Genomic DNA, 15383 nt, shown 5'->3' with positions numbered 1-15383 from the left:
AGCACTTGTAAATCCCATTTATTTCTATACCAGCAGCTGGTGCTCAGAGCTGGTGCTCTGAAAATCAGGCCATTTATTTAGGTTCTTAAGTATGGGTTTAGGTGCTTAACCTAAAGTAAGGGTATGATTTTTAAAAGCCTTTAGGCACTTAAAATGCAGCTAGCTGCTTAGGCACATAATTCCCTTTAATTTCAGTGGCAGTGAGGCACCTTTGAAAACCCCACTATGTGTCTCCCTGTGTCTTTAGGCACCTAAATATCTTTAAAATCTGGCTCACAGCACTCTGATCCTGCAATCTGATCCATGCAGGAGGATCCTTTTGCTCATAAGTTGTCTCATTGACTCCAGTGGGAGTCCAATCAGCTGTAAGGGACTACTCGCATGTATCACTTGGAAGGATCTGGGCCCAGATTTGGAAATGTGGGCATGACCGTATATTACAAATTACATAAATATGAGATTATTCATAGTAATATTTTTACAGCATCTTCCATCTTCACAATGGCTTGGATCCTGCCCCTGTTGAAGCCAATGAAAAATCTCCCATTTACTTCAGTGGTGCAGGATCAGGCTCAAATTAAGAGCATGCATACAGAACCCTGGGAATGCTCACACCTCAGGGATGGAGGGTTGTAGCCAACCAGTGCACAGTATGCTACACAGCAATGTGAGAAAGGAAATATTGTTTTATCAAGGACCTCAGAGCAAACCACTGCACTGCTCTTATGAAAAGCGCCTCTGGATCTTTAATAGTCACATAGACAGAACTTGGCTTTTACGATCTCATACAGCCACAATAATATGTTATGATTATTTTATCAGCTTTTAGAAATAGGAAGTGTTAAAACTGCTGCTATTTGAGTATGGGTTTGTAGGGTGCAGATGAACTTTCAGATCTGGATATTTAGACCATTAAGGTATCGGTATCCCTTCCAGAGATCTGGGGATCTCTGCTACAAGCTGCTTCTTATCTCTTGAAATGCCATTGTGCTGGTGTGAAGAAACTAATGTATTTCCCTTTAGCAAGTCTGCAATTTGATGGATCTGAGTTATCTCTGTCTCAAGACACTCTTTATTAGTTAGTATGTATTATTATTTATTAATTACTAGTTACTAATTATCAATTGTTATTATTAATTATGGTTATTACTATTTAAATTGAGCTAAAATCTTTCAGGGAATCTTCCAGAAGCCACATAATTTTATATGTGCTAATGTTTTGATTTTGACCCTATGTCAGTAAGTATATACGTGAAGACTTGTGTCCAGCAATCTCTCTTATGATTCTCACATCTGTTGCACTTCAGTTGTTCTACTTAAAAGGTAGAATATGTTTGTCACCTTAACTGACCCTTATTTAAGCCAGTTTGGGAAAAAATAATATAACTTCTCATTGCACTGTGGTAAAAATGCTCCTTTTTTTGGTCAAAATGCTCCTTTTTTTAGATCTATTCATTTAATACCAAACAAGGTGATTATAGAAATATTATTTGGAGTATGAGAGATTCTCATTCATATATTGCAGCCAGAAACGATGTTAGTTAAGCCATGTACTGCAGATCCACTGATAGAATTTGACCAGTAATTGCGATACAGGTGACAGTCCAAGCATGGTAATTATTATTGTTTCAGAGAAATGTAACCGAACATAGAGCTATCATTCTAATGCACAGTCTAGGCATTTAAAAATATTTTCTACACTTCATAAGAAGTGAAGGAAAACTGTTTTATAGACTATGTCTTAAATAAAAATCAGTGTTCTCATTCACCGCTTGATGAATGATAGGTACAGAAATATACAGGATCTTTTCTAGCACTGTGTCAACTTTGCTGTCAGATAACTGATGAAACTTGAATCTGCACCTGAATCTAAATTATGTCTTTGGGTTTGTATTTTATATGTCTTCTTTTAAACAAAGAGTCAGTTTATGACTTATAGAATCCAATTCTCCTCTCATTTTTTTTGGTGTAAACGAGGAGTAACGGGATTATATGGAATAAAATTTCAATAAAATGAGAAACAGGCCCATAGACTTTTATTATTTCAAATGTTTATTATGGAAAATAAATAAAGTAAATTGAGGGTCTTTTCTTGTGTTTATGAAATGTTTTCTATAACAACAAGATTTCAGATGGATTTTGAGCTCTTTTACCAGTTTCTGTATTCAGTACTACAATTTTGTTTCCCAGACAGCTTCATATGTAGCACCGCTATCTCTACTACTGTATTTATAGATACAGTATTTATAGATACTATAAAAATATTTACAATGAAAATGCTGGGAAAAAAACCCTATAAACATGTCTTGTTGGGCAGGGGTACAGAAGTTCACAATGGTTTGAGTTAACTCTTGTGTCACCAGGCAATTTGAAATGCCTGGATTTTTATCACTTCAGTCAAACCATTCATATAGTTCATATTCGCATTACTAGCTGAGGACCGTTCATATGATGGGCTATAATCAATAAATCAGATGTCAGTGGTGATCATTCTTCATGTCAATTTATACACTTACAGGGTACTACTGGCATATATTTTGTTATTGCCACCTCCTCAGCACCAACCCAAGTGTTGTTATTCTTGACTCACAGTAACTACAAGAAAACCAAATTCCATCTGTTTCCACCAAAAGAAGTAAATAAATGAGATTCTCAACAGAAAACTCATCTTCCCACCACATCCATGCTTGTATCTGTGGTAAAGAAATTCATGCTCCAGGGAAACTGCATGAAGTAAACAATGTTCCTTCCCTTTAAGAAATCTGCATGATCTTTTAGTCATGCAAGTTGACCTATCTGTAGAGAACTAAAGCAGATATAATGACTTCTGTTTCCTAACAAGGCACCCAATAGCACAATGCAATTTTAAGGATCTTTTTACTAGCAAATAAACAAAAATTGTTTTCATTGCCACCAAACTGACCCTTATTTTCAAATACTTCATATTTTCTCTGGAGCCCATTTTGAATATCAAGTAACATACTTTGAAGGTGGTTATATTACACTTTGCAAATACATTAGATGTTTTGATCTATTTTTTTCACAATGGGATCTGAATAGCTAGAATACATAAAATGGGAAGGACAGAGTCTAGCACCATCACAAGATTGTACATAAAAATAGAAAAATTCAATTTGAAACAGACTTGAAAAAATATCAAGCATACAAATACTAAAAGAAACAACTAGTTAAGTAAAAATACAGAAATAAGGATCCAATTCTGCAAATCTTTTCTCACATGAATAGCCCTCACTCCCATGAGTAGTCCCATAGGCTTTAATGAAACTACTCATGATGTAGGGGTTTGCAGGATTGTGCTCTCTTTTTGTATTTTTACTTAACTATTGGTTCTTTATTTTTGATATTTGGGTATTTCTGAGCAGACAAAGATCAGAGACACAGGAGACATTGACTGCTTGGAGGTCACAGAAAGAACACAAGATAGTGTGTAGATCAGGTATGAATTGTGCATTGCTGAAGGAGATTATGTGATGATTGTAAAGAGGCAATTCATCAAGAAAAGGTCAGAGAGTGAACCATTATGGGTAAAGATTAGGTCAGGAGAATGACAATGGTGATGAATGGAGGATTTGATCCAGTTCTGGCAGCTGAATGAGAAAGCTAGGGAGAGGACACAAATGAAAGCAAAAGTCAGAGGGGTCTTTCATGTGGAAGTTAAATTTGCCCAGGCTGTGGATAAGGGAGCGGGAATAGAGGAACACAGAAAGCCAATAGTGAAAATCAGAGCTTGGAGGACTATAGAGAACAGCGTTGTGAGGAGAAAAGAACTAAAGGAAGCATACTTCAAGGACCTGAAAGGAATGGGAGGTAAATGATGAAGGTAGGGGATGGAAGTAGCAGGTGTAGAATAGCATTAGACCCATCATCCTATTCCCTGATCTGTTATTTGTAGCCTTCTCATGTTACATCATCATGTCATCTAGTAGACTGTAAACTCTTCAGGGCAGGGAATCTTTTGTAAGATGCTTAGCACATGAATAAATTAATAATAATAATTAATGGAACTGTTTGTTACTTTCTTTTGTACATCTAGTTTACATTATGAAAGCAAAAAATCAATTTCCTCATTTTTAAATAGCCCTCCACAAAGTCTATAATTCACCTATTGATGTGCTATATGATCTGACAAAACTATATAATGTCATGCCCATAAATATGAAGGTACTATTTCATATGCCTGTGTCATTGTTTTTGAACCAGTCACAAAAGATCAATACATTCTTTATTTAAAGCACAATATATAACAGCATATATACATTTGTACAAATACTGCTGTATGATCTACAAACATACACTCCCACTCTACTAAAACTTGGCCCAGGCTTCTCCAGCTCATTTGTTGGCTATAGCAGCGCCAGGAAGAAAACCAGTAAATTAGGGGATTACAGCAGAAAGTGGCAGAATTCAGTCATTGTAGTTGTGCATGTCTGATAAGCACCTGTGTAAATCTGTCAGCCTCAGTTTCAATAGACCTCAGTTCTTGCTCTGACTCCATTCCTACCCTACAGCTGCTTATCCTTTGTGCCTCATTTGTGCTGCTGGCCCCAAGCTTCTCTGGTCCTTATTGCCAGCTTGAACCCTCCTCCCCACATCTCTACAACCTCCTTCTGCTTTTCCCTGTGCTTGTTACTCACCTCTGTCTCACTTGTAACCTTTTTCTATAATTAAAACTGATGCAGATGAAACAAGCAAACCCATAACAGAAGGGGGGGGGGCGGCAAATTGTGAGAACGGCCAAGGACTTTCATGGTTTATAGAGCCGAAGTAGTAGTATAGTGAAAAATCACTAAAATATTGACTTGAAACTTTAATGCACATTTCTCAGCTTGTTTGTGAGCACGTGTTCTACTCCTAGAACTACATTTCTCCTTTCATTTTTTATTTTATTTTTGGTATAACTACACCTCACGTACAACCCTTTCCACTGTGATATCTGGAGTTGAGGAGAGTTAATAGTTGTGATGTACTTGGAGTACAAGTCTGTACGTGTAGCAATAGTTGAAGTCACTGGCATTCTACAGAGAAAAATGTAATCTGTGTTTTTAAAAGATGGTTTACTTGCTTACCACTTATGCAGAACTGAGAAATATGGCTGTGCTTCCAAGATAACTACCCAAATTGCTAAGGTTGACACTCAATACCGTAGCTATCTCACAAATTGTAAGGACAATATCCAGTCTTCAAAACTCAAATAAAGTTAGTCTATTATTTAGCATTAGCTTTCCTACAATTTTATAACATTTCAGATAACTTGTTGGGCCAGTCATCCTCTAAAATATAAGCAAGTTCAGCTAGTTTTGTTCCTAGGTGAAGAACTTGGTTCATGTAAGACCAGTTTCTGCAGTCCTTATTCAAACAAAACTTCAAATTTAAATTAATGGGAGCGTAGCCCAAGTAAGGGTGGCAGGGTCTAATCCCTAATCCAAGTTACTAGAAAAAATAACAATCAACTTTCACTGATCTTTACTCTTTTTCCCTTGTAACTTTCCTCTCTTTTCCTGCACTTACTCTATCAAACTGAGAAGAGTTCTGAGCCTTTTATGCTACTCAAGTTATACATCACTATTTAACATTTAATCACAATCTTTACGTGGCTAACAAGATATTATTAAAAGGACAACATTATTCAGTTAACATGCTGCTTAAAACTTCTCCAGAATTATGTGTTATCATAAATGTTAATGGCCAAATTCAGGATGACTGTGCAGCTATCCCCCAAATGGCATGTAAGGGCTAGTTTCACAAAGGAACATAGGTGTAGGGATGTTGAATATCACCATGCCTAACCTTTATCACTGGAATTTGCAAAGTCTGAATTCAGCACCTTGACTCCCTATACAATGAATGAGGAGAGACAGGTACCTCAGAGTGGGATTCACACAAGCCATTAGGCTAGGTGGCTCCTACCTAAACTAACCAGCAGGAGGTGCTGAGAGGTGCATGCTAAACCCTACCCCTCTCTCAGAGATAGGCATCTAAGTCCAGCCTGAAGGGAGGCACCTCCCTCTGCTTGGGATTCTCAGCTGCCAACCCTCTCTTGGAATTAGGTACCTATACCATTTTTGCAAGAAACTGGCATGTGGAGGGTGGGGAAAGAGGGGAGGAAATAAATAATGAAAGAGTCATTAGGCCAAAGAGAGCCTGAGCCCCACGGGCCAGAGTCAGCTGATATGGGCCAGCTGTAGATGTCTAATTTCACTGTAGAAAGACCCTGAGAGACCCCACATCAGATTATCCCATAGTCAACTGGCTAGGGCACTCATCTGAGCGGTAGAAGATCCCTGTTCAAATCTCTTTGCCCCATCAGGTGGAGGGGAGACTTAAACCACAGGTCTCCCAGGTGAGTCCCTACCACTGGGCTAAAAGTTATGAGAGAGGTGGTCCTCCTCCTTCTCCTTTTTACCCCCACAACCAACCCTGCCATTTGTTTAAGCTTGCCTACTTGGGACTGATCTAGTAGGTGAGTCCTGAGCATGCTTGCCAGATTGGGTCCCACAAGCAAGTTAGACAGAGGAATGCTTAACTTCCCCCTCATTGTACATTGTGCTGGGACTTGGACATGGAGACACCGTGTATGTCACTGCAGTTTGTATGCTCAAAGGCAGAAATATAGGTGCCTAAGGAACTTAGGCACTGAGAGAGTTTAGGTGCTATGGGATTCAGCAGTGGCTGACTGGGGGTTATGTAAATCCCCGTGGGACTGATTCTGGGATTTAGGTGCCTAAAGTGAATCTAGCCCCTATATGTACATGTATTTGGAACATGTATTTTGTCCAGCAGTGGTCCTATGCAGCTTCTGCATGGCAGTAGCACAAATAGCATGCACAGGTCTTGTTGCTGGGTCATGGAGATTACACATGAGAATTATTCCTCCTAATTTTTAGGCCCCTTACCAGAATGCCTCTTTACAGATTCTGTCACAGAACACCTATTAAGTGGCCTCTTGAAACCAATGGGAGTTAAGTACCTAAATCCTTTTGAAAAATCCTACTGTGTTTCTACCTGCATCCTCAAGCACCTAAATCCCTGTAAAAATCTAGCCTAAGTGACTTAGGACCCTAAATCCAATTTTTGAAAATTGCTTAGAATCCAAAGTCTCACTAGTTTCCAATGACATTTGGGTTCCTAAATCACTTAGGTGCTTTGATAACATTACCCAGTCTAAAATACTTTTATAATCTAGAATCATGACATAATACACTTCTTATTTATTTTTTCCTACCAGTGCCAAACAGGCTCCTATATCAGAAACATAGACAATTATAAGGTGGACATAAACTGTTAACAACAATGTACTGTTCAGTACCTTGGACAAGTACTACCAACCAATACTGACTACCTTAATTATCGAAGAGATATCAGTTATTATAAGCAAATACAGATCAGCTCCTACATTTGTTATTTCATCTCCAGTGGTAAATGTTCTCAGTGATGTTAATTGATCATGACTGATTTTGCTGAAATTATCGACAGCTTAGATAATAATTAATAATGTAATAGTATTAAAAAACTATAGTAATAAGAGCATTTTACCTAATATAACAACAAATCCTTAATTTGTTACCAATGACAGCTTGTAACACATTTCTGGCATTATACACCGATACCAGAAGACATATGAAATATTTCCAGTGTTTATCTTCGTTTGTTATATTGTACTAAAGATAAAAGCTCTGTACAAAAACTGATGGAAGAATACAGCCCTTTTATCTTTAAAGTTTTTTACATGATTTTCAAATCTAGATTATGATAATAGGTAATAAATAAACTAATTCATTATACAGGTTTACTTTCATTTTGGTAAAGTAAAAAAAAGAGGCATGTTCCATAAACCCAGACAATTTAAATAAGATGTGATTAAATGTTTGATTAATGAAAGGATGGTCTTAGTGACAGAGAAAAGTTTTGTCTCTTAATACGCCCAGTCATAAAAGAACTAGAAATTTACAATGAATAAACTCCTATTCAGATTCAATATAATAGCTATTACAACATGCTATATATCACAGAAGTAAGACTAGAATGACAAATTGCCTCCTCAAATTAACCAACCTTTCTAAATCTCTGTTAGCATCACAGAGAAATACATTTCCATGACCTTATCTATAGAATAAACAGCTACAATGACATAAATATCATTTTTAAACAATGAAGTCTCCTAACTAACCACCAAAACTCATTGGATCTTAAATGTCAACTGTGATATATTTTAATTCCAAATTATTGGGAAGTTTAATTTATAACTAGAACAACTTTTAACATATATACTGGAATTAAATTAGTCACGTTAGTCATACTTTCTCAGTCAGCTTCACAGGCACTTTCATAAGTGTATGTAGGTTGACACATGTCATTCACTTTTGGCCAATTCCTAGTCCCACTGAAGTCAAAGGGACTTTTGCCAGTGACTTAATGGGATCAAGGTTTGGCCTTTGTGAAGTTTAAAGCTTTACTTATACTTTTGTGAATTCAACTGACTTTATAGTATCCAAGTCTGTTTCTATATATCACTTTGGTTTAAACAAAATGGCAGAGCTACACTGTTTTCTATATAGTAAGATTATCTTGGCGCTTTTGTTAATTGCCACTACATTAGCAAATATTGTAAAGGATCTTTCTAGGACTTATATCACATCATTAAAGACCCACTGACACCTCCTGGAGACTACAAAAAATACTTTAACTGTCCCATCTGCAAAAGCAAAGAGTAAAGAAACTACATATAATTTTGATTTTGTAATAAATTATTCACGTTTATCCTCTGGCAACACTTTTACACCTACCTATTCACATGGGTTTAAAATAGAATGTATAAAGCACCCACTTGTGTCTATAAAGTTTTTGTAACAAATACTGGTACTCCCACTTTTTCTAATGAAGTTTTTAAAATCAAACTTGCTCTTTTGTGACAGTAAAGTTGTTAAAATGTTGGCCATTGCCAAAGCAAATCTGCACTTACCCCAGCGTTGTCATAGTGACAATGGTGTACCAGAAGGCCGCAGGGATACTGGTGAACTTGCTGGACGATGAACCTTTCTCTGCATAGAACATGACCGTGGCAAAGATGATGATAGCCATGGTCAGTGAGAACAGGAGAAAGCCCAACTCCGAGGCACAGCTTTTTAGCGTGTAACCCAGGATGCGCAGCCCCTGTGAGTGGCGGGAAAACTTAAAGATCCGGAAGACACGGAAGACACGCAGTGTCACAAAGGCCCCACTGACATCCTCATTATCTGTCATCACCAGACCAATGTAATAGGGCATGATGGCCACTACATCAATAACACTCATGACACTGCGCACAAACTTGTAGCGGTTGGGGGCTGCCACCAGACGCAGCAGATACTCAACAGTGAAGATCATGACACAGGCAGTATCCAGGCAGAAGAAAGCCACAGCATAGCGCTCCCCACAGGGCAGCTCCTTGATGCGACCAGGGTTTACCCCACAGGGCACTGTCTCCACCACATTGGCAATGACAGAGATAGCAATAAAGAAGCCAGTGACATAGTAGAAGACCAGGGCCAGTGTACTTGTGTGTGGATTTTCGAAGGCCCGCCACATTCTCTCCCGAGTTGTCATGGAAGGCAGGGAACTCTCAGCCGCATGATCCTGATCTGCATCATCCTGCAGGCGCTCAGCATTCTCACGTCGGCGATCCTTGTACTCCTCATAGCAGCAGTCACCTATGATCTCAGGGATGATGCCAAAGAAGGCCAGCTCCTCGTCGTAAGCTGATATACATTCTTGGCGGGGGTAGTGCAGCTTCCCTGTACGATAGAAGTTGAGAATGTGACGGAAGATGTCAGGATCCCGGTCAAAAAAGTACTGCTGTGTCTCTGCATGGTAGAAGAAGTCCCGCTCCGAGCTGCCCAGTAGTGTATCAGGGTAGCGCTCCAGGGTGTCCTGCCATGTCTGGAACTGGGTACCACTCACGTTCAACACAATCAGAGAGTCCTGGCTTCGCTTTCTCTCCTGCCGGGGAGCAGCTGGCATGGGATTCGTGGCCACTGGCATCCATCCTATGGCTGCCGCCCGCGCAAATGGCAACCAAGCTGCTACTCCTGCTGCCATGGTCCAACCTGCTAGTGCAGCTGCTGCTGAGGGATCACTTCAGAGCCAATCTAGGCTTGGCCACTAAAATATAAATTTTTAAAAAATGAATAAATAAAAATGCTCACACAATATCAAAGTACTGAACATTATTATTCATTTATTCATTAGTATTAGTATTTATTTAAAGACTTGTCTTGTCTCCTCCCTTTTCCCTCCCAGTGGCTTAAGATAATAAATCAGAGTATTGGGAAATTCATCATGCACTGGTGTCCAAAAAAACCTCACCCTCCCTACCAGCTGGTTCCTGTGAAGAAAGGTCCGTCTGTTGCATACAGACACAGCCTGCGAAGGATGTGCACCCAGCAGCCAGCTAGGGCCAGCCACCTGGAGCTAGGGGAAGATCTTTCTGCCCTAGCGATGTGCGCCCACCCCGACTCTCCGCCCACCTGTTCCTGCCGGAGGAGCCAGGCAGCTGCCGCTGGCGGCGGGATGGGCGCAGGAGGGAGGCGCTGGCAGCCGCCAAACAGTTCCCAGCCGGGGGCTACCGCAGAATTTCTCCCCAGCCCCTCCCGCTCTGCACAACGCTAAGTGGCCCGGCTGGAAGGGGAGTGGGCAGGCAAAGGCGGCCGCCCCTTTCCTATTCAGAGCCCCAGCGCGACGTCGGGACTGATCCCCCCCCGCCCGGTTGCTCCTGGGATTTCGGCCCCGGGAGAAGGGGCAGGGGGAGCCCGCGGCCGGGGGAGGAGCTCAAGGCGACAGCCTTAAACTTCACGGCAAGTTTTCTTCCAGGAAAACACGCTGGAGCAGAGAGTGACGCGCGGGGGAACCCCCGACGGAGGGGGCGCCTGCCTGCTGGCGAGGGGGAAATCGGGACTGTGGTGATGGGGCGGGGTCCAGAGCCGGGAGGAGAGAAGCGCAGAGCCCGGGGAGAGCCAGGGGGCGGGGGCGGGGGCGGGGGGGGGGGGGGGTCAGAAGGGCCCCGGCGCAGGGGACTAGCCAGTGGGGCGCTTAAGCATCCAGGCGAAGGAGCGGTTGGGGGGAGGAGCCTGCCGGTTTATGGGGGGGCTGGGGCGGGAGAAGAGAAGTTTGGGGAAAGCCGGGGTGGGGCTGGGGTCGGGGAGGGAGAGACGTGTGGATGCGTTACAGTGACTGTGGAGCCTGGAGGGGAGACACGGGTTTTGGAGTCTGGAGTGAAGCGCGGGTTGGGTGGGAATAGAGGTTTAGGGGGTCTCCGTAGTGCAGGGGGGTCAGCGAGGGGCGGGGGTAAGAAGAGCCCATGCTGAGGCTAGGGAGGCAGAGGGATTGGGGGGCTCCATAGTGCAGGGAGGGGGCCATGCTGAGGCAGGGTAACTGGGGGTCTGCACAGTGCACGGAGGGCGGGGCATGCTGAGGCTAGGGAGGCAGGGGGCTTAGGGGGTCTCCATAGTGCAGCGAGGGGGCCATGCTGAGGCAGGGGAATTAGGCGGTCTCCCTCGTGCACGGAGGGGGGGCATGCTGAGGCTAGGGAGGCAGGGGATTAGGGGTGCTCCATAGTGCAGGGAGGGGGCCATGCTGAGGCAGGGTAACTGGGGATCTGCACAGTGCACGGAGGGGGGGCATGCTGCGGTTAGGGAGGCAGGGTGACTGGGGGTCTCCATAGTGCACGGAGGGGGGGCATGCTGAGGCTAGGGAGGCAGGGGATTAGGGGGGCTCCATAGTGCAGGGGGGGCATGCTGAGGTTAGGGAGGCAGGGGATTGGGGGGCTCCATAGTGCAGAGAGGGGGCCATGCTGAGGCAGGGTAACTGGGGGTCTGCACAGTGCATGGAGGGGGGAGCATGCTGAGGCTAGGGAGGCAGGGTGACTGGGGGTCTCCATAGTGCACGAAGGAGGGCATCCTGAGGCTAGGGAGGCAGGGGATTAGTGGGGCTCCATAGTGCAGGGAGGGGGCCATGCTGAGGCAGGGTAACTGGGGGTCTGCACAGTGCACGGAGGGGGGGGGCATGCTGAGGCTAGGGAGGCAGGGGGATGAGGGGGTCTCCATAGTGCAAGAGGAGGGGGCCAGGGAAGGGATCAGTGAGCCTCGTGTGCGATTAGGGGGAAGGGGGCTCGCGGTACGGACGGTGTCAGGGAGAGGTTTGGAGCGGGACCCGAGGCTGAGGGAGCCTCCCTGGTTCCCCTGGCCGGGTGCAGTTTGCTGGCTAGAGGCAGGGACCCCCCCAGCCCCAGGCTCGGCTCGCCCTCCCCCGGCCCGGGCGCAGCCCGCGGTACCTACCTGGCAAAGTCTGGCCAGAGCGCTCACTTGCATAGAGACTTTTTTTTCATCCGCGGGGCCCTGTCGGGAAAGGCGGAGAGACGGGAGCCACTGGGAAAGCCAGCCCCGAGCCCAGGGGCCAGAGCTACCGGGGCTTCCCCCGCCGCCGCCAAGCACCACCAGCAACAAGTTCCAGGGAGGGGGGGAGGAAGCAGCGTAATCGCGCCTGGCAAGTTAATGGAGCGCGTCTTCCCCGAGGAGCGGAGCTTGCGGCGGGGTGGCCCCTGTCAGGAGGGAGTCGCGCCGCTGCCCATGCCGCCGGGCGGCTGAGGGGCTGCAGATGGCCGCGGACTGGGTGGGGAGGAGGCACTCGTGAGGCAGAGGGCACAGCAGGGCTTCTCTCTCCTGCCCCTCCAGTGGGTGGGCCATGCCTCGCAAAGCTGGGAGAGGAGCGGCTGCTGCGGCGGCTGCAGGTTGTTATTTTCCAGGCGGCTGCTTCTCCTTTCCGCTCCTGCAAATGCCACCGAAGGAAGCAGCCAGGAGAGGTGGCGTGAAGGAGGAGGACATCGATCCGAGAGAGGAACAAAGAGAATTACAAATCGTTACACGCCGGGTTGCGGTGCAGGCGAGAACATGGGGTGGGGGTGTGTGTGGCTCGTGTCCGTGCGGCTCAGTCCACCCCCTCATTGGCTGCGTAATTAGTTGACTGCTGCCTGGGGCGGAGGTCAAGCTCTGGATACGATTTAGAAGAGGCAATTAGGGTGATCTCTTTGAACTGCCAGTTCCTTGCAACAAAGGGGAGAAATTAGTTGCTTAAGGAAAAAAATCAAATTACAGACTGGAAGTGAAGTGTTGCGAGACTTTTTAATAGCCGCTTCATTCCTCTTTGTAGTTCCCATCGCATCCCTTATCCAAATTGCTTTTCTAGCTTTCAAGAAAGGCGATCGGTGGGACGGGTGCTGTGAGCATTTTCATCCTTCTGTCCTTTCTGTTCCCTTTTAAGACAATCCACCCTTTCCTCATCACTAGGTGGCGTGTGGATGACGAGAAGTTAATTCCTCACCTTTCCTAAAGCGGCCCTGCTGCAGGGACTGAGGGAGAGAAGCAATCTGCACCCCACTAATCCTTCTTATTAGAAGATCTAGTTACAACCAAAATTACCAATGGGGAAAGGAATTGTCCAGTGATTATAAAAATCCATCAGGTTTTTATTTTGTAATATCTACAGTAATTTTTAAGGGTGTGGCTTTTTTAAAAATAGAGATTGTAAATTTAAGAAAATTGTGCATCTTTCAGTAAAAAGTACAGAGGTTAGTGATATGATTTCCTAATTTTGAAATGCTATTTACTAGTATCCTGTAAGTGAAACGAATGCTTTGTATTTCAGAATTAAAATGCTTAAAACAATCAGTCGTTTTCACTGAGCTTACAAAAAGGTGGTTATTTCTCTTCTTCACTAATGTTTGATTTGGCTTAGTAATAACATGAAGAGCTACAAATCTGTCATATAGTAATTTTCTTCCTTCATATTTCAATATCTGAAACAGTGCATTTTTAGCTACTTCTTTCACTGTTGTTATATCTTTGGACTCAGCCTTAGAAGTCTGGCTTATAAGAAGGAGAGACAAATCACCACATCTGGCAAATCATTAAAAAGTAGGAAGTATAGCAGAGTCTAAAACAGTATATACTGTACTTTTTAGTGGACTTGGATTTTTTAAATAGTACGGTTAACTTTTAATAAGTAAAACTATAATTTTTTTTATTCCTATTGAGAGAGAGTACTCTAGCATGAAAAATCTACATGTTCCCCTGAGAAATATTTGAAAAAAGTGAGTCTTTTACATAAATTAAGATATAAGGATCATGACATGTATAACCTGTCTAATTTCTAAATTAGGAGAACTTTGGATCAAGAGCATCAAATCAAGCTTACTAAAATAACGATAAAGGAAAAGGAGCCTTTCCATTATTTTATTAGAAGTGTTATGATTCAAATCTAAATGCTCAGTATATTAATCCTACATTTTTCTGCTGTTAGCAACATGTATGCAGAAGTAACAGTGCTTTTTTAAAATAAAGTTTGACTTTTAGTGTTGGAGAAAGCTTTCAAAATCTTCAATATTTTGCCTTTTAGAAAGTCTTAATCATTGTGAGCTTTTTATAAGACAATGCTTTAACACCATGTTAATTATTAAAAAAGCAATAAGTTAATGATTATTCTTATAAAAAGACTTGATATCCAATTTGCAATAGGTTGGTCAAGATATATATAAGGGGCTTTAAATGTCAGTGATACCATTTCCCAATGCTAAATGACAGGGATGGCCTCTGATCTAGCAATGTCAAAAGGTAATATTATGACCACTAACAAAACATCTGATTGACGTTTTCAATAGTTCAGCAGCGAGTCATATAATAGATCTCCTTTTTTAACGTGAACCGCCTTTGCCTATAAAATGGTTAGCCCTTTTTGTAATCTTTACTTGTATTTTTGTTTTGCAGTTGTTTTCTTACAAAATTAAACTGTGCAATCAGAACTCATACTCCCCTTCTCCCCATATATACATACACAGACACGGATGAGGATAGGTTCCCTTGAAGAACTCACTGACATTTGACATTGCTTTAAAGATGCAACAACAACAAATATATTTAAAACCAGCTGAGTTGGAAGATAGGGTAAGTCAGGATATTTGGATAATTACATCTTGAAACTTTCACTTTTAAGTCATAAGTTTGAGGTCAAAAGTGATTGAAAGTAATGTCTTTCAGAGAACTCTGACGATGTGAAATGTTTATGGTTTCAGTCCAGTTCCTATTAAATAGGTGTCCACATCATAGAAATGATGGTACTGTTCAGAAATAGTATCCTCAGAAGAGAAGCTAAGGATTATATGGGTAAGCATATTCTACTGCCTTCTCATTCCAGCCATGAAATCCATTAAAAATATTATGAAAGGCATTTAGAGAGAAGCTTGAACTGTTACTTGTGTTCTACCTGTTCTGTACATAGAGAATTTCAGTCTCCAGTATTCTTAATCCAGCACTTTCAGGAAGACTAATTTCATGTAA

General features: G+C 42.8%; 1 protein-coding gene across 1 annotated transcript in view; it reads right to left on the bottom strand.

The window, feature by feature from the left end:
* Positions 1 to 10095, bottom strand: part of KCND2 (potassium voltage-gated channel subfamily D member 2) — a 445416-nt gene extending 435321 nt beyond the window's left edge. The window contains exon 1 of the mRNA XM_077807829.1: positions 8981 to 10095. Coding sequence (XP_077663955.1) covers positions 8981 to 10095 — 1115 coding nt within the window. The remainder of the gene's footprint in view (positions 1 to 8980) is intronic.
* Positions 10096 to 15383: the final 5288 nt, after the last annotated feature.

The sequence above is a fragment of the Eretmochelys imbricata genome, chromosome 1 (genome assembly GCF_965152235.1).
Source record: "Eretmochelys imbricata isolate rEreImb1 chromosome 1, rEreImb1.hap1, whole genome shotgun sequence".
Classification (NCBI taxonomy): Eukaryota; Metazoa; Chordata; order Testudines; family Cheloniidae; genus Eretmochelys; species Eretmochelys imbricata.
This window is presented reverse-complemented; position numbering and strand designations above follow the sequence as displayed.